At 42.5% G+C, this 27,818-nt stretch overlaps 1 protein-coding gene across 2 annotated transcripts in view; it reads right to left on the bottom strand.

Annotated features, from left to right (window-relative positions):
• Positions 1-820: 820 nt before the first annotated feature.
• Positions 821-27,818, bottom strand: part of LOC148020510 (DUF21 domain-containing protein At4g14240-like) — a 102,469-nt gene continuing 75,471 nt past the window's right edge. Inside the window, exons 6-14 of one of the 2 annotated variants that reach the window (XM_087698279.1) lie at positions 21,991-22,077; positions 21,729-21,800; positions 21,544-21,611; positions 21,339-21,426; positions 21,122-21,195; positions 20,648-21,011; positions 1,834-1,880; positions 1,524-1,584; positions 821-1,406 (exon numbers count right to left, since the gene is read on the bottom strand). In XM_087698279.1, coding sequence (XP_087554405.1) covers positions 1,272-1,406; positions 1,524-1,584; positions 1,834-1,880; positions 20,648-21,011; positions 21,122-21,195; positions 21,339-21,426; positions 21,544-21,611; positions 21,729-21,800; positions 21,991-22,077 — 996 coding nt within the window. In that variant the 3' untranslated portion in view covers positions 821-1,271. The remainder of the gene's footprint in view (positions 1,407-1,523; positions 1,585-1,833; positions 1,881-20,647; positions 21,012-21,121; positions 21,196-21,338; positions 21,427-21,543; positions 21,612-21,728; positions 21,801-21,990; positions 22,078-27,818) is intronic. The other variant, XM_087698278.1, reaches the window with a different exon arrangement.

The raw sequence follows: 27,818 nt of genomic DNA, 5'->3' as shown, positions 1-27,818 counted from the left end.
CTTCTCTTCTATTAGGCTAACCCTTTGTAAACCTTTATTCTTCTTACTAAGATTTCTTTTTCTAGAATCTTACCTTTTCATTTTGTGTACTCCTATCTTTCTCCCTTTGAAAATATGCTATCGCTTATAGAGGATTCAAAAGCATAACTAATCAGTACTTTGTTATAAATCTATTTGCCTTTACAACAGAAACGTCACTAATCAGTAAGCCATTCCTTTGTTCGAAATTTTTGTGGCTTTAAAGCAAAATCCTTTAAAGTAAATTTCTTTGCCTTTATAACAAAAACATCACTAATCAGGAAGCCATTCCTTGGCCTTCATGGTAGAAGCATGGCCCTTCAGTAAAGCACTCACTTGCACTGTTAAGGGCACCCACAAGCCAGGCACAATATCAGTAAAACTCTAGTTGACAAAACCTCTCACACTTGCAATAAAAATTTACATTTAAAGATTTTGTTTAACACGCTAGTCCACCAGATGTAGAAACAGACTTCCAGCACAATCAAGCTGTACTTCAAAACATTCTCTCGACTTTGACTTTTCCCACTGTTTTAACCCTTCCTTTTAGGAGGCAATTTGTGATTTCATCACCTTTTTCAATTTTTGAAAAGCAAGGAAAGTTCCCCTTTCAATCTTTAGTAGACTGTGCCATCTAACCACAGACTTGTTAACTTTGATAATACTTGTGACTACAATCTTTAGTGGACTGTGCCATCTAAACTACGGACTCGCTCGCTTGTTACCACATCGAAAAGATAGATTCATCAATTTGTAACATATGTTTGGAATTTCATATACCCTCCAAGAGGAATATACGCTTTCCTGTAATTTGCAACATTAAGTGATTAAGCCAATTTCCTGTCTCATTCTATATCCTGCATATGCAAGCTCATTTGCACCACAAGAACTTACGATAACGCAGGTAATTTAGCTAGAGATACCGAAACGTTACCATGACTGGGACATGCGAGAGTTAACTTTTAAGGACACTCGGTAGTACCAACAAGGGATACAAAGGTCTTTCGATGTGACACTAGCGCAAATAATCATTGAATTTGATCATTGCAAAAAATGATGATGGTATTGGTTGCCGTAACAGTGTAGAATACTGTCAGATCAGAGCTCTCAATCGATCTCTTCTTTTCCTCAAATTTACAACGATCTTGGATGCGTTACTCTCCAAGAACATCTGACGTATGGATGTATGGATGTTTAAAGTTTTTTGAAGCACGCATGTGCTGAAACTACCCAATACAGGCACACATGGCATGTCATCCTCTATCCAGTAAAGGCTCTGCAATACCACTGCATGTCTTCCGGAAACAAGAGAACTTGTTTACCTTGTTTCCCGTATTCGCAGCACTTGGTTGACCCCGAGGTGCAGCACTGGGTTGCGGTTTTTCCTTCTGTTAAAGAGAGAGTAATATTAAAGGACTTCTGGGGCTCTACATTTCTCCAATTGCAATTAATCTGAATTTATCTCAGCCTTAGAGATGTATTATTTTGCAACTATTGATACTTACTGCTATAACACCTATGGATCGCGTCTGTGGCGAGTTATCGTCTCCTGTTCCCACCCTGATCCTGCAGTCAAAGGAGATGTACTTACCTGAAGGACGCACCTAACAAGTTTTCTTAACCATAAGCCACCCCATAGCTGACCAAAATTTTTAAAATTCTTTTCATTCCCGTTTTGATACTTATGACACTCCCAACTCTCAAGTCCATTTTTGTGGAGTTTCCTCAAAATCAAAACTCTGTAGAAAAAGCTCATTGAACAATTCAATAGTCTTGGCTCTACCATACACAAGAAAACTATGAGGTTATGCATACCTCTTATGAACATCAACATACTCATCGGTCTCATCCACAATTTCTTCCTGCAAAATTAGAGTGCCTCGTTAAGTTCTCATTTGAATTAGGGAACATCACAGGTACTCAGCAAAATGACAGACTCCAATAGCCTCTTTAAAAAGAACTCCACAGAGCTACAAGACCCAAATCAAAATTTCCATTAATTCAGGCATAGGGCCATAATGGCTATCATGAGATAGATGTGCCGCATGATCAGAGCTGCAAGTTTGCCTCCTACATAGTGCAATCGAGCCACTTGGCATAAACAGAGTGAAGAGGGGCCCAGAACTTTGAAGATGTGGCTCAGAAAGGTTTTTAATCAGTCTGGTCACATGGCTGAAGTGGTAGCATCCCTACTTTCAAATCTGCAAGAACTAGATTTAATCTCTCCAGAATCTGCAGCAGTTTACTATACTCCATACCAATACTTGGCGTCCTGTGAATAGGACCGTCAGTAAATGGCAAGCTCTGGCCAAACTAAGCATGAAATGGTAGCATCCCCACTTTCAAACCTGCACGAACTAGATTTAAATCTCCTCAGGATGTGCGGTAAGGCCTAATATTAAACACCCTATCTCATTGTTCATACCAATGCCTGGCATTGCTGAGAACAGAACTGTCAGTAAATTGAAAGCTCTAGCCAACCTAGGACAAACGGTCATTACACACTTCTTGGTCATCAATGGATCTCTCTCATGAAGAAACGAGTAGGGGGTCTCAGCACCCCCTGAATCCCAGTAGTCAGCCAGTCTGGAGAATTCATGGAAAGTAAGCAATCCCTCATATCCTGAGCTTTCTCTGTGAAGAATCAGGTCAGCAGTCACCCCATGCAATCTCTTCTTTACATATATAGTCTGGGCTATAGCCTCTGTTGCATATAAAGTTGGTCTGTGAATCCATCTTACAGCTTTGTCCTAGTTTGTCTGGAGTTCATTTCATCGGAGAGATTTGGAAGAACTCAGTGCACAAATGTTTTAATGTGCAGTTATTCTTGAATTGTTGAATACGAAACATTTGATTAGTAAATTTGGTGGTGGTTCAAGGAAACATCTTTTCAAAAGGATTCCATGGTTCGAGAAACAGAATGGAAATGGCCTTCTGACCAATTATCATCACATTTAGATTTGCAATCAACTTGAAGGGGACAGAACAGCAGGAGGGGAGATCACAAGGATGATAAGAAAGAATTCTCCACTACTACAAGGGAGGGAAGAACCACAGAAAAAGGGGGCTGGGGGAAAGAGGGTGTGTGGGGGTGATAAGAAAGAGAGGGAACAAATGACAGAGAGAAAGTTACACTAACATCAGCAAAAGGCCAGGATGGCCTATGAGATCCAAACATGTAATACAAGTAATGAGATCTCATCACAGGGTACACAAAAGGTCAAAAACATTCATGTCTAAAGGGCATTATGAAAACTGTAACTTACGATAAGAAAATGGAATGAAAATGAAAACTAAAGCTATGAAGCAAAATGATCACTGATGAGTAAAAGGATCTGATATGATCCTCTCTCAAGGACTAATACTGTGGCATCACAACGACAGCCTAGCCTCCAATATTCATCTGATGGGCTGCTGTGGTATCTTCTCCACCATGTTGAGGGTGAGGTCCCTTGGTGCATGCCCTTGGTGCATGCCTTCTATGGTGGGTGGTGATGGCCTGGAGAGTCCTCTCCTATCCCATACAGCAAGTCTTTGAGTGCTCTATGTCCAGATGTATCCGAGGAGGCTACACCCACTACCTCATTGGCGCATCTCTCTATATCGTCTAAGCTTCGGCAGGAATAGTTCCAAACATCTCCAATCCTCATACTCAAACCCCAAAAGAGATAGCTGGGTCCTCTGGGGCTACATTCTCATATCTCCATGTCTCTATCCTCAACTAGTGTAATGAGGTGCAACGCTGACCAAGGGTGCATCTAATGCCTTGTGAAAGGTCGGTGTCCATGTATGCTGGTCATCTATTAAAACCATCCTCAAAGAGAAACAGAAAATGTGCATTGTACTGTAGCATCTTCCTACCAAGTGGCTGCACTAGGTTCATTGAAGTCCTCTCAGTCTCTAGTCTTACAATGTCAAAACTAATCGCCTAAATCCACTCTAAGCGGCTACGTGGAGGGTGGGGGCAATCAAGGCTGTAACCCAAAAGAGCATCTATCTTGATCCCATGTAAACTCATCCGTATGCTCGAAAGTGGGCAATCCTGTTTAATCCCCATGGTGCTGGTTACTCTCTCTGATAGCCCTTTTGGTGCCTAGGCCCTATAAGCTACCCACTATAGTTTGACATAGAGCATATACCCCCACTGTGGCTCATCGGGAACTCCAAGGTCCTGTAACCTCATCATCAGAGAAAGAGAAAGCGGCTACTACATCCTGTTATAGTCTCTATCATATCATTTCCATGCTTCTATTCTGTCAGCCATGATCTGATCAATCTGTGTCTGACGAGGCCTTGCTGGCCTGTTTCCAAGTAGTCTTGGTCATCTAGCTGCCTTGATATCTGTGGCTCTCCGTTCTATAAGCCCCTTAAGTGGATGACATGGGATGGGGTTATGGTACGTTGGAGGGCCTAGGTTGAGATCTCTGCCCGTGTATAGAAGCCGCCCCTCTCAGGGCCTCTCTGGCTCCATAAGGAAAAGGCTTAGGCATCTCAAGTCATGATAGTCTATCACTTGGCTGTGGGCCAAAACACACTCTGAACAAACATCTCCCATTGTTTTAGTATAGCCAGCATCTTCAAATATCATACTCCTCTACCTCTACCTCTCCTTGGCAAAGCCTGCTGCATATATTGCCTTCTCTGTGCACCCATGCTGCTCTACCTGTCTCAATCTCAGAAAAAGGTGATGATATTCTGATCGGCTGGCCTCATAGTATGGAACATGCACATCCATGTAACATGGCCATCTGATAAACCCATCATCTGTGAATTAAGGAAATGATCTCTATAGTGCTGCTACATCTTGGGAGGTAGGGAACCCAACCATCTATCTCATGTATGCATATGTATCAGATACTCTGCCTCTCTCTCTCTCTCTCTCTCTCTCTCTCTCATAATGGGAAAATTTATATCAATCACAAGAGAAGTACAAGAGTTGTAGAAGAAACTGTCGTATGCCAAGAAACTAAATCCACAAGATGCAACAAAGGTCCCGCCACAGCTCTCCAAATGTCAAAGAGGAGGAACCAGTGCTTCCTAGCTAATGGGCATGAAATAAATCTACGGCAGGAAGCTTCCACACTGGTGGTACAAAAGAAACAGTTGCCATTAGAAATATGGTGCCTGGAAAGGGCTGAGGCAAGGGGCAGTCCACCGATCAGCATTCTCCAAAGAAAGACTATGCATTTGAATGGGGTCTTATTGATCCACCCTTCCATAGTAGTCAATTTCCACCACGGTTCCCCACACTGCATCGGCCTTGCTCACCAACCAATGACTCTCTATAATCAGAAGATGACAAATCTGGTTAACTGAAGCATCCTCCACATGCAGCCAACCTGCAGGTCTCCAATCCTCTCAAGAATGATCTGAATCAAGGTTGGGGAAGGGCTGCCAATCCCACAATTGCACTGAGATCATGCCCCACAAACCATGGTACCTGTGGGGGATCCGGAAAACACCTCTAGCTGTGCAGAAAGATAGCAACACACTATGAGCCGACATAGTTGCATCTGGAATAAAAACCAAGCCTACACACGCCATCTGATTGAACTTGGAGCAATCATCTTGTTTCCTTCCCAAGAGGGCAGCCGAGACACAGACAACAACTCAATTTGCAAGAAATTAGCTTGTAAACTCTTCTCTGCTAGATGCCAATTCACCTTCTGAAGGACAACCTTTCATGGGCATACCAAATGGGTCGAGAACAGAAGAAGGAACCGAGAGCTGCGAGTCAATGCTGAGCATGTGCCACGATGAACCTTGAATTTTAGTATTCCCATGCATGACTCCTTGGTCTTCAAGAAAAAAAACAAACAATAGAGACCCAAGGCTGATGACAAGCACACATGGCTTGAAATAATAACCAATGACGAGCAACAACATGAGTCTCAACAACCAAAACGGCCCCACCACCCATGCTTTTTGGAGTACAAACATGGCTCCATGAAATCGAAGAAATATCAGCATGCATAGAATCCTTTTTCCCTAGCATGAAATGGATATGCTGGGTAATTTCACTCGAACTACTCCTAGCCCAAGCCAAAAGAGGCAAATAATAGGTAAGCATAGGCGGCATAATAGTATGTGCCACTCTGACGCACACAAGAAGGGCCATGCTTGAGACTTTCAATAAAGAAATTTAGCTTCCAACTTCTAAGAAATCCATTGCAGCAGTTGTATTGGGAGCTGGGTCTTAGCCATTTAGTTAGTTTACAGTTTGGGAGAGAGAGGGAGGGAGCTACTGGTCCATTTTCTGATCAAAGAACCATAATTTGCTACAGAAGACAGCCATTTGAGGACCTGAGCAGGTAGGGTATAGCAAGAAGACACCTTCCAAGGGCTTGCAACAACATTGTTGATTAGGTGACAACATTTTGGAGGTACTTGGCAGTAGGTGACTACATTAAATGGTAGTGTGATATACAAATTGCTGGTGGACAAGCAGGGGACAGCAGAGACACCTTCCAAGGTCTTGCAACAACATTGCTGATGAGGTGACAGCATTTTGGAGAGGTGCCTGATAGTAGGTGATTGCATTAAATGGTAGTGTGATTTACAAATCACTGGTGGAAATAGCTTAGGATCCGTCTAGTGGTGCTTTGCACAATGAGTATGCTACATGTTGTGAGATGCTCATGTGGCAGGTGCCACTTGGACAATGTTTCTTGTGGGGAAATTCTTCACTTGCTTAATTTTCCTTTACAAAGATGATGAAATCATGCAATGCAAAAGGAGATACAATAGGGGAGAGAGGTTGATGTCGAAGACAAGTCATTAGACATTTGGGACTTGTTTGGTTGAGCTTCAGGTCTCCATATTAAATGTTGCTAAATCATCTCTCATCAATTGCATTGAATCATATTTATAGGCCTTGGGGTAGCAAGGTGAAGCGGTTCCATGGGGCAATTTTATGCAGCATCTAGGTTACCCTTTTAGGTGTTGATATTCAGTGCATGGGCATTTTAGCCAAGTGGCAACCTTCTAGAGCCATTTTTTAGCATTAACCATTTAATTAATTTTCAAAATTAAATAATCTTAAAATTTAATTTTAGCCCTTCTAAATCTGCTAAAAATTAAAGGTGCCCATCCATAATTAAATTGGCTAGGCCATTTGCAACCTAAACTGATCCCCAACCCTTGTTGACCCTTAGACTAGCATGAATTAATTAATTAATGCTAGTCCCTAGTGTTACCACTAATACTTATTAGCCAAACAACTATCCTAAGGTCAAAACTGACACCAACTGACCCCCAAAGCCCAACTGGCATAACTTATCACAACTTTTGCCTTTGACACCCACTACATCATCAGGATCCTTGGCTTGTTACCTTGAAATAACTGCCATGTGCATTACATGTGCTAAACAACCTTGTACATTTCATTAATAACTTAATCAAATGTTATTGGCAAGATTAAAGCATCTTAAAATTTCACGTCCCCGTGACAGACCTCCCCCCTGAAATCCCTGCAATCATCCTTGATTGCACTGCAATGTGCCAAAAGAAAAGCATACTGCACTGGAATTTTCATAAGGCATCAAAGTCGCAACATTTGCCATTGTTGTCTAATCATGCTATATGCCCCAAAGCTTATTGAAAATTTTCAACCTGCATAAACATCAAATAATATTGAGAAATAGTCTAGAACTATTGCTAGAAACCCATTGAATGCATCCATAACTCATGTTTCTCAACTATTAGGACTTCAAAACCATAGTAAAGCATATTCTCAATATAAACCATGGTTGAAACTGTCAATGGCATTTACTAACATGTTGTTGTCCATGGGACCAACTGTAAACCATTGAAAACTAAGCATAATCTGATCATAAATTAATCACTTGCCTATCTAAGAACTTATCGCAAAAATACCAGTGAATTGCTCAGCACCGCCACGTCGAAAGGTCTCTACCCCCCGCTCCGTCTGATCACGCCCCTCGCTCCGCCTGATCGCGGCCCCTCCCAGATCGTGGGTTGTTTTACGCCCCCACCACTTTCCGCCCCACCTGACCACTTTGCCTCCTCGCCTCCAGGTTTGTCCCCCCTCCCCTCCGCCCGCCAGGCCTTTCATTCCACTTGCCCACACGACTGTCCCCTCCCCCCCCCCTCCCCCTGCAGGAGTCCCAAAGGTACGCGTGGCAATGAAAGAGGTCAAGAATATCCCACAGTTCCTAGAGATTGAGGCAGGCGGGCACTCCTTTAGGCAGCAGGTCATTGTGACGGGGTAGCTAGGGCAGTGTCTGCACTGCCGCGACTTTGGGCATCATGCAGCAAGTTGCACACGTTTCGGAGCCAAGGTGGCTCCGCCGACAAGGCCGCAAGTGGATGCTGATGGCTTCACACAAGTCCAGAGATGACACAGAAAGAGACGGCGAGGGGGCGCAGCCAGCGTCTCAGACCCAACCTCGGCAGCAGGGAGCAAGTGGGCGTGCGACGTCCTCTCGGCAAAGCACTCCACACACACCCCCTCCCCCGGCCCGCTCCACCCGACAGGACCGCAGCTCCCCACATCCACTACCCGCGCCACAGACTACCTCTCCTAAGTCCCCACACCCACACCTCCCTCCACATCCCATCCCCTCCTCCCCCCCCCCGGACTGACCCTGGCCCACAGCCCCCCATTTCCAGGACCACCAGCCCCCCCCCACACCCACCATGTACTTCCGTCCATCCCACCATCCCTCGATCATCCTTCCCCCCACCACCCCCTGTACCGAGCACCCCCCCTAATCCGCACCTGGTTCAAGCGATCCCCCCAAACCCACCCCCCCCCCTTCTCCCACAGGAGGTGATGAACCACACACGCATACATCCTCTTCGCACCAATAGTCCTCCCCCTCCCATACAGCCACCAGCTCATCCACCCCTGCCGCCCGTCACACTTTCCCAAGACAGGCACACATGTTGCCACAGGAGCTTTTCCGCAATGGCCAATGGTCCTACTTGAGAGTTGCGGAGCGCGGAGAGTTCCCACTACCTCTAGAGGTGGGGATCTTCGTGTTCATAAGTCAGGTGGCGGACCACACCTCCCAGTGTGGATGGGAGAAGGACTAGACTTGTTTGCACAGCAATGGCCTGGTTGCATGATGGATATTAACCGGTGGGCTGGTGCTGAGGTCCCTCGCTTGAGCATTATCTTTCGAGCCCCTCCACAGTGGAGAGCTCTGAGGGATGTGATCGAGTGGCCCCTGGCACAGGCCGCCCGTTTCTACTAGTGCACAGAGTCTCAACTCTCAGCATGGCTAATAGATGCATTGATAGTACCACCTGGAACTTCTATCACCCCTATGGTCCGGCCAAGGGCCACCATGGGGGAGTGGAGTTCGCCGTCCAAACCGGCGGCAAAGCATACCTGCATGCCTCATAGCTCCTCCTCTTCATCAACAGCCTCCACACCGAACAGATGCTTATTCGAGCAGTCATAGGTTTTCCCATGAGCTTACACCTTGCATCCTGGAATGTCAATAGCCTCCACTACAGTGGGGCACGTGGTTCCAAGAAATTGATTGTTCGGCAAGAGTTGCAGCCTGCCCTTGTGGGACGGATCGACATCTTACTTCTATAGGAGCACAAGCTTACCCCCACCTAGGCCCAGCGGGTAAGCAAGGTACTCCCAGGCAGCTCACACACTTACTGGGAGCACGCCATAGGTGCCTACAGTAGGAGTGGAGGCATATGAACCTCTATTGGTCCGAGTCTTACCGCTTGTGTACGAGACCATGGGATCATAGTGGCAGGAAGGGTGCTATGGATCAGATTGGATATTGGAGACTCGTACCTTGGAGTCCTTAATATCTATGCCCCTATGGAGGTTAGGGCACGCAGCAGCTTCTGGGTGGAGATTGTGGAAGGACTCCCAAAGGTGGACTCCTAGATTGTTGGAGGACACTTCAACAACCTGGAGGCTTTGGAGGACCACCAGGGCATGGCCGGGGAGAAGCAAGAGGCATGGGAGGTCTTTCTACTGGCAGTAGGAGCACACGATGCCTGGAGAGACCCTGCCTTCCACAAGAGGGAGAGGTCGCTGGACTTCTCTTGGGGATACAGGCGGCTAGGTGAAGTCCTGCTGGAGCCGTTGGACAGGTTTTATGTGGGAGAGTGGAAAGGCTCTCGGGAAGGACAGATTGGGCAGTTGGTGGACACCACATTGTACGATCATTGCCCGGTTCTCCTGACACTAGATCCCCCAGCATCTACCCTAGATACACGATCTTGTCGGATCCTGGACTTGATCTATAGGAGGGAGGAGATGACGAGACAGATAGAGCAGATTTGGACCAGAGAGTAGGACAGGAGGGGCCAGATCGCAGAGAAGGTTGCAGAGGCCCTAGCTGAGTCAAGTAGAATCTGCCAAGAGGCAGCCATACAGGCCACACCAGCCTCGCACCTCAAGAGAACAGATATGCAGCCTCCGAGATCAGTATGGGAGGATCCATTCTAGCCCACACGAGGTGATGGAGATTACCATCGACTACTATAGTTGCCTCTTCCAGCAGGAGACAGCCTCAGCTAGAGGACAGCGATGTAGACAGCAGATCTCGAATAACATCCCATCCCTCGTCGCAGAGGATATGGGATGCTCCCTCCTAGCCCCCTTCACAGAGAAGGAACTAGAGGAGGCTTTCCATACACAGGATGGGCAGAAATGCCCGGGAGAGGATAGCCTCTCTAAGGCTTTCTTCACTACCTTCTAGCAAGTGGTGAAGGACCCCCTACTGATGGCCTTTCAGGAGATTTTCACTTCAGGACAGATGCCAGGGAGTCTATCGGCAAGCCTTATCAATCTTCTCCCCAAAGGGGAAGACTGATTGGAGCTTTCCCAATGGAGACCGATCACCTTATTATCAGTGGCCTATAAGGCACTGGCAAAGATGATTGATAGGTGCCTACACCCCTTGCTTCCAGACATCATCCATGACACACAGACAGGCTTCGTCCAAGATAGGAGCATCTTTGACAATGTATTCACCTTCTTTGAGGCGACAAAGTGGGCCCAGCACAGTGGGCAGAGACTGGCCGTACTACTCTTGGAATTTGAAAAAGCCTATGACAGGGTGGACTAGGATTTCCTAGAGGGCACCATGGTGAGGTTGGGTTTTCCCTAGGCTTGGATTCCCGGGGTCTCCGCACTTTACAGATCCGCCACCAACAGGGTTCTCATAGGAGGTTGCTTGAAAGTTGAAACACTTTTAGGACAGCAATGGGTAACTCCAATGCCATGCTGTTATATTCAAATGTGGAGAGCTCTTTACTCATGAAAGAGCTAAATAGAAAAAATAATTCAGCAAGCAAGGCACTACATACTAGAGGCACATCCCAATAGAAGGGAAAGTCTAAAAACAAAGCACGCAACAAGTCTCGTGAAAAAGCTGTAGAGTACCATCATTGTGGCAAGAAAGGGCACTTCAAGCAGGATTGCTTTAAGTGGAAGAAAGAAAAGGGCAAGGGCAAGGGCAAAAGCACTAATGATAGCAAAGATTAAAAAAAGGACAGCCAACATGCAAAAGAAGAGCAATGTGAAGATAGAGAAAGTTAATGTAGTCAATCACAAAAGTAGTAGTGGCAATAATGTACTCTTTGCTTCTTCTTTTAGTGCACAATCATTGATTGCAAATTCTAATGCTGACATTCACACTTGGATTCTTGATTCAGGTGTTTCATTTCATGTGACACCACACCATGAGTGGCTTTTTGGCTACAAGTGGTGGTAGACATCGTGTTTCCACTTGGGGGACAAGTGTACATGTGGCATTGCAAGGATTGGCAATGTGCACTTGGCATTTCAACATTGTTCAATGTTCACCTTGCATAATGTGAGGCATGTACCTCAGTTAAGGGATCTAAGATTGTTACTAAAGGCTATAAGAATGACACTCTGTATCCATTGCATGTATCTAGTGTGTGTAACCATGTTGCCATAACTAAGCAACTAAGTGTGTCTTTGTGGCATGGCCGATTGGGACATATGAGTCAAACTAGAATGAAAATGCTTCCTTGTTTGAGTTGTTTGCGATGTTTGAGGTATGCTGATTTTGACCATTGTGATCACTGTATATTTAGTAAGCATGCTCAAATGTCACATAAAAAGTCTCTTTAGTTACAGTCTTCACCCTTAGAGTTGGTACATTCAAATGTATGTGAGATGCCAAGGTTGTCTCTGAGGGGAAATGACTATTTTACCATGTTTATTGATGATATCACACACAAAGTATGGGTTTATCCAATCCATCATAAAAACGAGGCATTAGATAAGTTTTAAAATTTCCTAACACTTGCTGAAAATATGACGAGCAAGATATTAAAGTGTCTTTGCTCTCACAATGGTGGTGAATATGTATCAAAAGCCTTTCAAGCCTTTTGTGACAGCAAAGGGATAAAGAGGGAACTCATTGCCCCTTATAATCCGCCCCAAAACGATGTTGCAAAGCGTATGAATATGACTATTCAAGACAAGGTCCGTACTATGCTATCTCATGCTTCGTTACTCCATGGACTTTAGGCAAAGGCTGTTATGACAGCCGTACACTTAATAAATCGGTTACTCAACTGGTCTGTGGGGGGGGATAGAGTCTCTCAAGAGTCAAGCAAGCCACCTTTGTATGCACACTTGAGAGTATTTGCCTACAAGGCATTTGTGCACATACACAAGGAACAATACAGCAAATTGGAGCCAAAGTCCTATAAATGCATTTTCCTAGGATATGGTGACGAGGGTGAAATGGGGTATAGATTATGGGATCCTAAGAAAAGGAACGCAACAATGACATTATCTTCCAGGAAGATCGCATGCATAAACAGCTGGAAAAGACTGAGGAAGTCAAAAGGGTTGTGTTCCAAGAAGAGATACCTATAGAACAACAAAGAGGGCCCGTTGTACAACAACAAATACCTGTTATAAATGACCCTATAAATGCAAGAAATGATGCAGAAATTGATCAACAAGAAGTCGCCCACCATATACCACGGTTTTAGCAAGAAAATGTGTTGTTAGAATAGACAGAACAGGCAGGACAACATGCTAAACCATTTAAACAGCAAGTTGTTAATGCAAATTTGTAGGCTTAACAACCAACAAACACTAATCATTGGGTACGTAGATCAACTAGAAATACAAAACAGCCGGATAGGTTTGTTCCTTGTGCAAATTATATTGATGATTATATTATGTTGACAAACTCTGCCGAACCGTCATGCTTTAAGGAAGCAATGGACAGAGAGGACAACAAGAAATGGCATAAAGCCATGCTATCAAAGATGGAATCTCTAAAGAAGAATGGAACTTGGGATTTGCTGAACGGGTAAAAAGTCCTACCATGCAAATGGGTTTACAAGATGAAGATACACTTCTAAATCCTCGCCAAAGTACAAAACACAGCTTGTTGTAAAGGGGTATAAACAAGAACAATGGGGTTGATTTTGATGAGATCTTCTCTCCTGTAGTCGAGATTACTTTGCAGACCATATCAGGCTTGGTTGCATGTGAGGATATGAAACTCATACAGATGGATGTAAAGACTGATTTCTTACATGGTGATTTGCATGAGGGCGTATATGCAACAACCAAAAGGTTTTGTGGCAAAGGGGAAGGAAAAGATGGTATGAAAACTCAACAAAAGCTGGTATGGGCTGAAATAGGCACTGTATGAATGGCATCATAAGTTTGATACATTCATGCAATCTCAAGGAAGATGACTACTTTGTGGACCATATTGGGCTTGGTTGCATGTGAGGATATGGAACTCATACAAATGGATGTAAAGACTGATTTTTTACATGGTGATTTGCATGAGGACATGTATATGCAACAGCTAGAAGGTTTTGTGGCAAAGGGAAAAAAAAAAGATGATATGTAAACTCAAGCTTGTATGGGCCGAAATAGGTACCACATAAATGGTATCATAAGTTTGATACATTCATGCCATCTCAAGGATTCACAAGGAGTCCAGTGGACCACACTGCTTATATGCCAAGAAGACAACAAATGGCAGTCTTATTATGTTGGTTTTGTATGTTGATGACATGCTGATTGCTAGTAGGGATGTTCATGCTTTGGACACATTGAAGTGGAACCTCCACAATAGCTTTGACATAAAGGATCTTGCTGAGGTAAATCACATTCTTGGCATGCGTATACTCAAGGACAGATCCAAAGGTCTTCTTTATTTGTCAAAGCAAGAGTATGTATCCAAGATTTTGCAATGTTTCAATATGGAGGGGAAAGCAATTGGCGTACCATTACCTCCATATATGAAACTCAGTGCAGAGAACAGCCCTATATCTAATGATGAAAAGGATGAAATGGCCAAGATTCCATATGCTTTAGCCGTGGGTAGCTTGATGCATGCTATGGTTGCTACACGTCCTGACATAGCACTTGCAACAAAAGTGGTTAGCACATACATATGGCACATCCTGGCAAAAAGCATTGGGAAGCAGTGAAAGGTATCATGAGATATCCTAAGGGCACAAAGGATTTGTGCATCTGCTTTGAAAAGCAAAAGGCATCTATCATTGGCTTTACGGATGCATACTATTCTGGTCATACTCACTACAAGGAGTCTACTTCAAGGTATGTATTCGTACTTCACAAGGGAAGCAGTTTCCTGGATGTCCAGGCTACAGAAGTGTGTTGCATTGTCTACTACAAAGGCAGAGTATGTGCATGTCACTAAGGGATACAAGGAGGCTTGATGGCTTTCACGTATGGTGGGAGAGCTTTGCATTACCGAGATCCTTGTCCTCCATTGTGATAGTCAAAGTGCTATCATGCTAGCACAAAACCCTATCTTTCATGCAAAGACGAAGCATATACAAGTGAAGTATAACTTTATCATACATATACTTGACAACAAAAGCATTGAGTACATACAAATGATAACCCTGTAGATCTTCTCACGAAGGGTCTTCCAGCAGAGTGGTTTGCTCATTGCCAACAAATGACACGAGTTGGATAATATATATATATTTCAGCTTTATACATGCATAGACTTAGCAAATTCTTTTCCTCAACCTTAAGGCACGCTACCTTTAGGTGGGAGGTTGTTGGGAATAAAGGGCCACCGTGCCTTTTATATGTGCACGAGTTTGAATGCACCCTAGCAATATTTTCATATATCTATCTCAAAAAAAACTAGAAGGGGTACACTCTATTGTACCCACACATCGTGCATCTCTCTCACTCTACTACTCCCTACTGTTGCTCACATTTTTTTCTATCTATCTGTCATCGCCATTGTTGATTGTTGCACCTCAGTTGCGTATCGCTCACTTCATGCTTATCAGAGATCAAGATTAATTGGCTCTGAAGGGCAATTGCAGCTAGAGTATTCCCAAGTACAAATCTTGGTGGAAATCAATGATGATGGTGGACTGGCTTAACAAAACCCCTTTCAAATACAAAGTGTTAATTTGGAAAATGATGGATGGATAGTCTTTCTTTGCAATATTTCCAATGGCTTACTTCTTTTTTTACTAATGAAGAGACCTCTCATTATCACTTTCTTTCTTGCCAGGTAGCAAGAAAGGTATGGTCCCTTTTTTCTACTACTTGGTGCCATGTGGTTGGACCTGCCATACGTTCAAGACACTAGGTTTTTGGAAAGCCAAAATTGAGAGATTTTGTGCAGCCACATGTGAAGGTTGCTTTCCACTTTCTATGTTTCTAGGGCTGTTGGCATATCTAGAGTATATGAAATGCCTTCATTTTTATTCAGCTTCTAGAGTGTGTAGTCACATTCCCCACCTGAGAGGGCTTCTTCATTGGCAGTTTAGCATCATTCAACATGTAGGCATTCTTTCCAAGGATGATTCGCTTTCTTAGCATGCTACGGCTCGTTCAGTCTCATTGTCAACCATATAGTTCAATTGTGACTCTTGTATTGTCAATCATACAATTTGCTTGTATTATGCATTTTTAGTGATTCACACAATACCAAGAGAAAAAGAGAGAGAGAGAGACAGAGAGTATATTAACGTCTCTAAAAGGCAAATGTGGCCTATGAGACTGTTGCAATATATACAATGATGGTGTGTTTCTCATCTCGAATGAGAAAAGATGAAAAACATGCCTATAAGACTGAAAAGTGAAATAGTGTCCTATAAAAGAAAACATGTCAATGATCTAAAAGTGAAAGTAGAAAAAGAACACTCTACATCAATGAGATGTCTATCCTCTAAGGAGATGTATCTCTGCATGGCTAAGGCATCTCAGCATCTGTCTCCTGTGGCAGTCAATGATGGCTCTAATTTATCTGAGTGTGAATGTCTACGCCTTTGTTCGGGTGGACATGGACACCTAGACCAGCTGAGTGTCACTACTCTATCTAAAGGGATACCTACAGAAGATGAGGTCCAATGATGATGTACTCCTGTAGGCTATGTGGCAATAGTAGTGGTATGTGCCATACTCAGTCGTATAGCAATGAAAAAGTTAGTGACCGCTCTCTATCTATGTGAGCCGAGTTGTGGGGGCCTCCTACTTCAAAGAACAGCTGCTCTACATCTCTGGAGCTCCAAGAGGAAAAAACCCAAGCATCTCTGATCCTCAAACTGCATGATTCATCGCAAAGGGTCCGAAACCCTCTCGAAACAGACAGTGGTATCTGCCTCGTATATCATAATACACCGTGTATCAACAGATGTAGTGTTCCTCTGTCTCTGGCTCTCTGTCGCATAGTGGGCATATGCATTTCTCTGTCTGTATGCTCTCCCATCTGCCTATCTCAATCCTCAGGTGGTGGGATGCAATGTGGATCTGACCAATAACTGTGCACAATCCATAAGGCAGTTGTGTATCCATGTAATTGGGTCGGATGATAAAACCATCCTCGAATACCTGAAGGAAGTGGGACTGGTAGTGTGCCATCCTCATGCAACGGGGGGAGGGGGGTCGGATCCAAGTCTTCTCCGTATCTAACCTCAGTATGTCTGACAGCTTAGGTCAAGTGTAGGGCAATCCATGTCCTCATCTGAGCATATACCAACAATGTCTGTCACCATCTGTTGCTAGCTAGAAGCTCCCATTATCTATGTATGAAAGTCACTACCTAGACCAAGGCCTCAACCACCATGGGTGATGCTCCCAACTCAGCTCTAATAATCTCATGTGGGATTAAGCTCTTCACTGGTATCATATGTGAGATCATCATGACCAACGGTCTTTCCATATACTCCCACCCGTCATAGTATTCCTTCTCTGGTCCATCCTGATCTCCCAAGGGCTATCTCCTCATGTGTGAAAGAGACCCGAACCCCAAATAGCTACTCTATATAGGAGTGTGGGTGTAACCAAGGTGTCAAAAAGCCACAATTTAGTGTGTGGTTCATGAGACTATATGTGAGCACATTGTCTCTCCAATGCACCTAAGGCTGCAAATGCTTTTGCCAAACGAGCCTGGCCAAGACAGAAGATGCACATGTGAGAATACTCACAGAATAAAAGTCACCGTAACTGAGCCACATTACACTTTTTGATGTGGTTGCAATGATAAAAGTTGCTCATAACAACTTAAGGAATACAAGGGTCACCATCCCTAAAATTTAGGGAGTTACTATTTTTGAACCCCAAAATCTATTCGCGTCATTATCTTTGTTTTTGCACGAGGATTAATTCTCTGGTCTGTGGGTCAAATTTAGCACCAATCATGGAGAATTTTAGACCAAAAGGTTTAAACGGGAAAATTGTTACATGTATGCCATGTGTCACAATTTGGGCACAAATTCCCAAAAGAGAGAGCATTTTTCTAAAAAAAAACGTAATAGGCAAAAGGGACAGATCTAAGAGTGAAGGTTTCAGGGGCTGAAGGCAAATTGCTGCAAGGACATCACCTATGGAGAGTACTTCTTCGTCTCTAACTCATGTACGAAGGTAGAGCTTGCTCCCTTTGGTCAATTCTCTCTCTATTCTCAGAGGAAATGCTCTGCATGATGGGCTGATTCCATCGAATGTACAGTTCTCTGTTTTCTTTGCACTTTTGCTAAGGCAAGAGCCTCACTATCCAGGTTCAGGAGCAGCTGATTGCTTCTCCAATGCAGGAACTAAAGAAAGAGATGACCGCACCACACGGAAACAGGGTTTTCAGCTCTGATTTAGTGTTGTTTGTGGGACTACTTTACTGTTGGAATGATGCCAAGGTCAAAGGGTTTATAGTCCATCTGGAATGGAACAAATCTGGAATGGAAAAAGGCTCAGAACAGGTCAAGAAACAAGTGAAAAATAGTAAATACAGAGTCTGCAGATTGCAATTCTACACTTGAATTATTGAGTTACGCTCACAGAAAGTGTTTTCCTATTTGGGATGTTGTTCTGAATATGTTGTATTGTCCTTATGCACCTGAAATTTACTCAGAAAGGGATGTTATTCTGGATATATTGTATTGTCCTTACACAGCTGAAATTTACTCAGAAAGGGATGTTGTTTGGGATATGCTGTACTGTCTTTATGCAGCTGAAATTTACTCAGAAAAGATGAAAGCCAACTGTTCACAGGTTTTGTACTTTGGAACATTTCTTTTTTTTTTGTAACCTTCCATCTTTTAATTAATAAAGAAATACCGAGAGGGGCACCAGTCTTTGGGGCCAATCCAGTGTTGAGCGAGGGAGTGAGGTCTCTATTTGTGTGTGTATGTGAAAAGACCAGGTATTAATTGAAGGGACTACCGCTTTATGTGAGAATCATAGACCAGTTACAATATCCCCTTCTAAAGCCAACCTCGCCTTTTGGTCTCAGGCCATGCATGATGAATCTCCACCCATTCACTCAATGCTTGTTCCACAATAGAGCCATATATTTTGGCTCCAATCATGATAGTTCGATAGTTACTAAGTAGCTCAGGGTCTCCACTCTTAAAGAGTGGCATAATAGTATGGTCTAACCAACTAATTGGAAATCCCTCACAAACTGCCCTATTAAAGATGTGAGCCAACGCTAGTGCCAAGATATCACAAGCATGTGTGAAGTGTTTTGCTACTAAGCCATCATGATCTTGGGCTTTCTCATTGTTCAGTTTCCATATGGCATTCCTCACTTTTATTTTTGTGAAAAATCTGCAATTTACTGGCATAGGCTCTTGGCAAGGAACATCATAAAGTGTGCAAGCATATTCGTGGCAATCATCCGGTCTAGTAATCTGTATAGGTGGCTGGCTCTCATGCATCCTTTTCCATGCTCTCTTGCTGTCCTATCCCAAGAACATGGAATACATTTTTGTTTCTAGTTTGCTCAAGTATTCCGACTTCTTTTTGCATACCAGTCATATGAAGAGTGTGTGAGTATGCTTGTGTGTATATATGCCAAGTGCCACCTCTTGCTGAAAATGTGCTCGTGTCTCTCTCCACTCTATCATCACACCAACTATTCTGTGGGTATTACCTCGTGGAGGCTTATCTGACAGTGTAGTGTGTGGGAAAGCATAGGCTGCTAGAGCATGTATGTATTATCTCGGCCAACTATCCTGTAAACTCATCCAAAGAGACATGTGTCTAGCTCCCTCAATGCATATCGCACAACAGTGTTGTGTATCTGTGAGGTCGCTTCCACAAAACCATAGTGTGGTAATTTTAGTATGTGTGACTGTGCCTCATGTATATGCCCATATTGCATTGTGAAAGCTAGAATCGCATGGTCTACTACTAATCCAATTGGCCTATCTAAGATTTCAAAGTTTTTTATGTTGGGTAGCAAGTTGGATGATTCAATCAAGTAGTCCACTATGCTTGACCCTTTCTTGTTATTCTAGGATGTGAAACCATTAGATCTTGGCCACTATGGCAGCCCATTAAGGATGACCAAACCATGTGCACTTCCCAATGCCAGTAGCTGTGTTCCATATTTTGTTCTCTGTCTATATCTTGGACTGATTTGACTAATCCTACTTCATCTAATGCAATATCTCTAAACATCTCATTGCTAGTGTCGAAGAAACAAATTGGTTGCTTCCTATGCATGCATTAAAGTCTCTTGCTAGTAAAACATCCCCAATGCTCATAAATCTCATTATCTACTCATATAGTGGTGTATATGGGGATGCCTCTTTAGGGGTTATACGTCTAAGTAAATTGTAATATAACAGGGATTAAAATGGTTGATAGTAGTGATTCATGACACATCTCATCATAGATTTTAAAGATCCACAAGAGTAAAACCATCTATGTTTGTCCAAGAGCTCCCAGCTCCCACACTATCCTAGAAGATCCAGAGTAGGTTTACAATGGATAAACCTCAACAGATCTATGTTATATTTGCTAAGGTGATAGAACAAGGCCCAAACACCAAGAATGACTAGGTGACCTGTCAGCTCTATTCAAGGTTCCTCATCGTTCCAGATTACCTGTTTGTCAAAAGGCTCAGTTACATGTGCAAACACCCACACACAGCATGCACACACTCAAAAGGGCCAGTTACACGTGCACACACCCACGCACGGCATGCACACCTGCACATACACAGAGCTCTCAAGATAAACACAATTTTTTCAAACAGCTTGACCATAATGTTGTTACAAAGTGTATTTCCTAGCCCCCAAAAAATTTATGACGAGAAAAATTGTCACATGAAGAAAATCTCCACCTACCAGAAAGTGAAATTTTAAGTGATACAACTAGATGAAAGATGATTGCATAACTTACTTGAATCAACTCTTCGAATACATCTTCCAAGGTTATAATCCCAAGTACTTCACCATCTTCTGAACTATCCATGTTCCTATTGGTTTCTTGTATTCTAACTTGACCTCCAGGAAGATTTTCATTGCCCGTGTCTGGATAGATCTCAGGCTGATCAGAGTCTACTACAACTTGACAAACAGGACCACTATGTAGATAGTCTTCTTTTTCTTTACATTCTTGTGCATCTGCACTACTATTACTCTTTATTTCACATGGTAGCTGGCTTGCTGAAGTGCCCTTTGGTCTTCTCACAACAGCTGCCATGTGACTCTGTCCTTTCTGGAACTGATTCAAAATGTCATACAAGGGCATATCTGCAGGCACTCTACAAAACCCGGACAGAGAAATGAAACATTACATGAGTCAAAACAAAATAAATCTCAACGACCAAAAATAAGAAGTCCAAAGATGCAGCTCTGGTACTGGTTCATTTACCTTGGTATTGCCCTGATTGGAATAGACCTAACTGGAATCTCCTCCTCAGCATATACAGTTAAGAGACTCTTAACCTACGACAATGATACCAGAAGATTTTCATGATCAGGACAAGTGTATCAAACCCCCTCTCTACCCCCCACCTGTGCCCCTATTGAAACCAAAAAGGAAAATCACAGACCAGGGAAGCATAAAAGTATCAAATGTTATTGCTTACCAAAATAATCCCAATGAGATTCTTGCGATCATGAACATAAACAGGAACACGACTGTGGCCAGTGACCAGAATTTTTCCCAATGCTTCCCTGTAGAGACAAGCATAGTAGATGCCAACTTGTTATGTGAGAAGAACAAACCAACCATGTGCAATTGTTTCTTGGCATTTCTATTTGTATGTAACTTGAGGGGAAGAAACAGCACACCAATCTAATTTAGAATCCAGATCTATTGAAAAGGTTGACTCAATAGGTGTCATTGCTTGTACTGCTGTCTGCTCAATTTAACAAAAAGAACAAATAAATTTAATAGCACTTCCTTGATTTTGCAATGTAGCAACTGAAGACTTGATTCATTTAGGTGAAGAAATGTAATCATCTGGCTGCCTTACTTTTGAGGTCAAATCGAGAGCTCCATTAATTATAGTAGTTTCATCCAGGGATAGCTCACCTCCTTTACCTTCCTATCTTCAAAATGCCAACAACGAACACAACATAAAGTGTATTCTAAAAGCCACAAACTTCCAAATACTATGAGCATTCAAAATAAGTACATTATAGGGAAAACTTGAAAAAGTAAACCTCACTAGGCTAAGAACACTTGCAGAAATTAGTAACGATTAAATTAGCCTTATCATCCTTTCATGTGCATACCTCCTTTGCATGGATAGACACAAACGCTTTTAGTTGAGCTCTTCTAAATAAACCAGTGTCACTATGTCCAAGCATCGAATCCAATAGCTGAAGTGAAAAAGGGGAGTTTATGATCCAAACACATTCAGATAGACAAGATCACCAACATCAAAATAGTTTACTATCCACCGGTAAGATATGTTGATGCATTAAATGTGCATGAAATAATTGTACAAAATAAAAATCAGTGTCAACTTTACCACTTCAGCAATTAGAAGTACAAGACTGATAAAGAAAGAAACAAAGATTATGTCAAACATTGACAATCGACCATGCAGTCTCTATAAATTGAAAAAGGTATTTACAACAGCATGAAAATAACTTAGAACTTATACCTGAAAGATTTACTCAAGTCCTACATACTCTCTTATCAAGTTATCATCCCCACCTGGCAACCTGTCTTAGTCCCACTCCCAGGTCTCTCTAGATCTGAGACCCAATTCTAGCATTGTCAATCCTATAGTCTGGATAGTGTCATTAGGGACCTCAATTGATTCTATAGTCTGGGTTGTGTAACTAGAGACTTGAATCCTAGCATTGTCAAACATCAAGAGCCACCTTTGGTCAAAACCCTATTAAAGAACCAAAAAAAAAAAAAGCTAACTTAGGCAATATTCAAGGAAATAAGGCAGCCCAATTCAAGGATGAATATGCCCATCACCACAATTAATCCTCATAACAAGGAATACAACTGCTAGAAAATGTTCCATGTTACCTCCGGCAGATCTTCCACAGGGTTCGAATTGGAAATACCTTGAAGTTTGTGATCCAGACTGCATATGAAACTTCGCAGCCCCAACCTAGTGTCCCATAACACCAGACTCTCCCACATCTAGCTACATGTTTTGAGGACTCATGTTTTAAAAACATCTGAAAAGCATAAAGCATAATGCACACATCATCATCCATCTGCTCCAAAGGATGTCAAAAAGCACATAAGTAGGATGGAGACTCATACGTCAGCCTTAGCCTACAGGACCACCCTCAAATGCAGAGTTATGTAGACAACCCTCCAAGCCCACAATCCTCTGCCCCACTCTATCAATGATGCCACATGCTTATATACATGCTCAAGCAAAACCGTTTATCTTTGGTCTATTTGAAAATATTGTACTTATCAGGTTGTGAGCATACATGACCCTACTTCAGCCCTCAAGTCCAGAACCAGTAATGCAGCTTCACCACTATTCATGGGGACCTGTATGTTCTTGATCAAAGTGACACAAACATAAACAAAAGCATATTTTCATTAATGCTCCACACCACCAAACTTGCCTTCCTCAAATTTATTCAAAACATAGTATGAAAAACTACAAATTCCTTTCATGCAAAGCTAAAGCTGGCTCCACTTCTTCTAGAACATTGGCCTACTACATCCCTAAAACAACAGCATGTGCTTTATTTCCAAAGGCTAACCAATGATAGAGATCTTTGAGTAAATCTAGGGAAATTTGTTGGATCGAATGGACAGCTAAATAGACAAGACATGGAGTAGAGAGTGGAGAGAGTAGACACACACACAAAAGCATGCAAGAGTACCTTCACTAAAATGGATCACAAGAAGAGAGTACAAGATATAACCCTAAGGTTGTAAATGCCTACATACTGAAGTATGGTCACACAGGAAAAAACCCCTCCCACGCAAGAGGGTAAAAAAAGCTCATGGATAGGGTACATTCACACCAAAACAACTCAGTGTGTAAAATACAAGGTGTATTTAACAAACCCCCCCTGGAGTGAATGATGTGAACCAAAAAGGGATGTAACATATCAATCCCCAAATGCAAGCGAGCCTAAGGCTTTGCAAAAAACCTTCAAACTTTTCTCTAGATAGAGCATTGGTGAATTTGTCTGCATGTTGTCTTGTGTAGACACAAAGACCAAATCAATCTCCTCCACATGGAGTCTCTAACATAGTGATGATGCACCTCAATGTGCTTTGTTCATGCATGAAACACTGGATTTTGTGCAATTACCAATGTGCTCTAATTGTCAATACAGATACATGTAGCTAACAAAAGTGTAATATGCAAGTCTGATAGAAGGCATCCAAGCCAAACACACTCAATTGTGGCCATAAAAGCTGCATTGTATTTAGCTTCACTCAAAGTGGAACCTATAGGTCGCTTCTTGCTAAACCAAGAGACGCAAGCATCACCACTTAAGAGACAGTTTCCAATAGTGGACACTCAAGTCAAAACATACTTCCCAATTATTATTTGTAAAAGCATGCAAGGAAGTAGAAGTGTTGCAAGGGTAAAACAGCCCCAAAGCCTATGTGCCTTTCAAGTATCAGAAAACACTTGGTTTCCAGCCTGCTGCCCTTCCACTTTCAACATCATCTCAGCTCCAATTCATGGTTACAGCACTCGTAATCCATCTCCGGTAGATGTCATACTCCAAGTACTCCCTCAATCCACTCCCACAAGAGCCATCAATTGTTGGGCAGCTTTGCCTTTGAGCATCTTGTACACTCTTTTCTTCATTTACAGCATTCATTCACTTTAGAGTTCTCTTTCTTCTCTATTTGTCGTTTTACATTTGTCCATCTCCAATAGATGTCATACTCCAAGTACTCCCTCAATCCACTCCTACAAGAGCCATCAATTGTTGGGCAGCTTTGCATTCGAGCATTTTGTACACTCTTTTCTTCATTTAGAGCATTCATTCACTTCAGAGTTCTCTTTCTTCTCTATTTGTGGTTTTGCATTTCGTGCTTTACATTTTTGCATGTGTTTGAGTTTTCTGTACTTCAATCACAATCATGCACCTAGTCTTTTCTTTTGCAAAACCTAGTATATCTCCACGCTGGAGGCACAGGTGAACCATGTGGCAAGTCCGTACATGGCGGTGGCAAACTCGACGGACTGCATGGTAGTGATGGGTCTGACACACTACATGACTTTGTCTGATGTTAGGCTACATGGCAGCTTGTGGCTTAACCTCCATGATCTTCGGTGACTAACTTAAGGCAGTTTGGTCTCTCTAGAAACGACCCACCCCAGCAACTAATCAATCAACCTTAAATTTTAAAGTTTTGTTTAGATCTTAGAAGCTGACCCCAAATCTGGCTCTTAAAGTTAACCCCCCTTCCTTGGAGAGGCAAAAAAGAGAATGAGAAAAAAAAGGAGGTGTTTTGCATTAAATGCAGACTGATTCTGCAGTATTTCTCTATTCCAGCAAGCCACAATCTCTCATACTTCCTCTCTTAGAGATTTTAAGCCAACACTCTCTTTCGTAAAATAATTTCTCACCCTCTCAACTCTCTCTAACTCTATTCATTCTCTGCACCACTTTCTTCTGTCAACACCATGGCTTCTCATGTTGGGCTTCCTTCCAATGCACCACCATGAGCAAAACTCCACACATTGAGAATGCTCAATCAGCTTCTCCCAAACCTGAACACATCCACTAGTGCCATCCCAGAAGTTCTTCCGTGATGTCAAATGTAGGCGTGTTCCATGTGACAGCTCTGCAAGAACCATTGAAAGACGTTCGGTGGATAGTCCAGCTGCACACTCCCCACTTTCCTTTATGCCCACTACTATGAGGATGTTGCCTCCTCAATTCCAGCCTAATCCTTTACAGGGGAGAAGGAATGTGATGGGACACACGTTGACTTGTGGTTGGCCAAATGGAGGCCTATTTCGATCTGTATGTTACAAGGGAAGGTGTATGCTTGCTGAGCGGACCTATGCCCCAAGCTAGAGACGTGGGTGGACTTTCAATCCATTTTTTGGAAGCGGTTTGTGAGCAACAACTGGATTGAAAATTTTTACAAGTTGTTTTGAGTTGGATATGGGGAAGAAGACCCTAGACATATATTCACAAGAATTCAAGAACCTTCTATATAAAACAAAAGACCTAGAGACCTGCAAGTGTGCACAATTCTACTCACAATTTTCTTTCTTCTCAATCAGTGCAAAGACTTCGATCCCACATGGCACCAACTGACTAGGAATATCGAGCCCCTTATGTAGAGGACTCAACTGTGGATCAATGGAATCAAATGATGCCAAGGTTGGATTTTTTTGATCCAACAATACCACAAGTCTTTGGACTTCTGATTGATGAGTTCAAACCCTGTTGATGTCATCCTTGGCATATGATGGTTCTTGGATAGATCTTCCTCATTGTACATTGACCATAAAACTCATATACTTTCTTTTGAGCTTGATGGTGGATTCTATGTGATCAAGGGCTGTCTGCCCTCCAAGATTACCAAATCTATTCTACATATGATATCAGCCTTGGAATTCAGTAGATGTTTCCATGATCTGGATGTTGTTACTTATATTTGTTTTGTCGACAAAGTTCAATGATCAATAGGTACAATGCAATTCTCTTTCTTTCATAATAATGTTGGTACAAATACTGATGTGAGTAAATATATGAATCCAATCTTACATGAATTTGCTGATGTTTTTCCGTTGGAATTACTTGATAAACTTTCTCTATCTTGCAATACATGAGATTGTAGAATCGAGACATTACTTGTTAGCCATCCCATCTCTCAACAACCCTATCGCTTTGGCCCAAAAAAGGAAGACAAGATAGCCAAGCAACTTCACAATTACCTAACAAAGGAGTTTATTGAACCTAGTGAGTCTCCATGGGGCACATCTTTCCTCCTTGCAAAAAAGGAGAATGACACAATACGCTTCTACATAGATTATAAGGGTCTCAGAAAATTGACTGTCAAGAATAAATATCCATTGCTTGAGATGGATGACCTTATAGATTGACTTTATGGTCCACATTGTTTCACCAAGATCAACCTTAGATCTAGATACATGGACCACTCATTGTGACTAATGGACAACAAGAACAAATATCAATTGCCTTTATAATTGGTTTACCAACTACGTCCTCTCATAATGATATGATCTCAACTATAGTAGATATATTTAGTAAATAAGTCCATATTGTTTCCTGCAACAAGACCTTGACAACAGCTCAAGTTGCCAAGTTTTTTATTAAGACCACCTTTTCTGATTTTCTAAAGTCATTTGTGCATACTGTGATGAAAGATTTTGCAATCATTTTTAGGTCACATTATTGAAAAATATAGACTCTAAGATGAATTTCACCCTAGCTTTCCAACCAAAAGCAATGGTTAGGAGCTTGAATTTCACCTTAGCTTTCCAACCAAAAGCAATGATCAAAGCTCCTAATGATGTTCCAAAACTTCATTTTATATGCGTGTTGAGCTAAAAATGCATTAGCATGACTTAAACAGCCCAAAACATGCTTAATTAATAAAGAAAACCTTTTATTTTGAAAAGAAGCACGATCCTAGAGAGTTACTATGTCCCACATGCAAAACCCTAATTTGGGTACCCTAAACTTTCTATAAATATGCATGCAGCCCACCACTCTCCCTTCATCTCATTTTTATAGATTTCAAGTCTTTCAACTTGCTACCTACACCCCAGACGCGGAGCACATCGCAGTCCAAGCTGTCCATTGATGTCTACAATAGTCTGGCGCCTATTTCCTACCTACCACAAACTGTTTGGAGCTGATTTCAACCTGCTAACTATTGCTATATTACTGCCGGTCTCCTCAATTGCATTCTCTCTCTCTCTCTCTCTCTCTCTCTCTCTCTTTTTTTCGTAAAAGGTAATTATATTAATTACGAAAAAAAATACAAGATTACTGGATTACAAGATACATGATGACACAAAGCCATCATGTGAAGAGGTTTTCTCTTTCTCTCTCTCTCTGTTTTTCTGATTACAAGATACAGGAGGGCCCTAGGCCAACGTGTGGGGAAGCCCCGTAGTAAT

This window comes from Lygodium microphyllum, chromosome 18 (genome assembly GCF_053477565.2).
Source record: "Lygodium microphyllum isolate KBCC chromosome 18, Lygodium_microphyllum_v1.1.10, whole genome shotgun sequence".
Taxonomy (NCBI): domain Eukaryota; kingdom Viridiplantae; phylum Streptophyta; class Polypodiopsida; order Schizaeales; family Lygodiaceae; genus Lygodium; species Lygodium microphyllum.
Note: the sequence above shows the minus strand (reverse complement) of the source record. Positions and strands in the feature narration are given on the sequence as shown.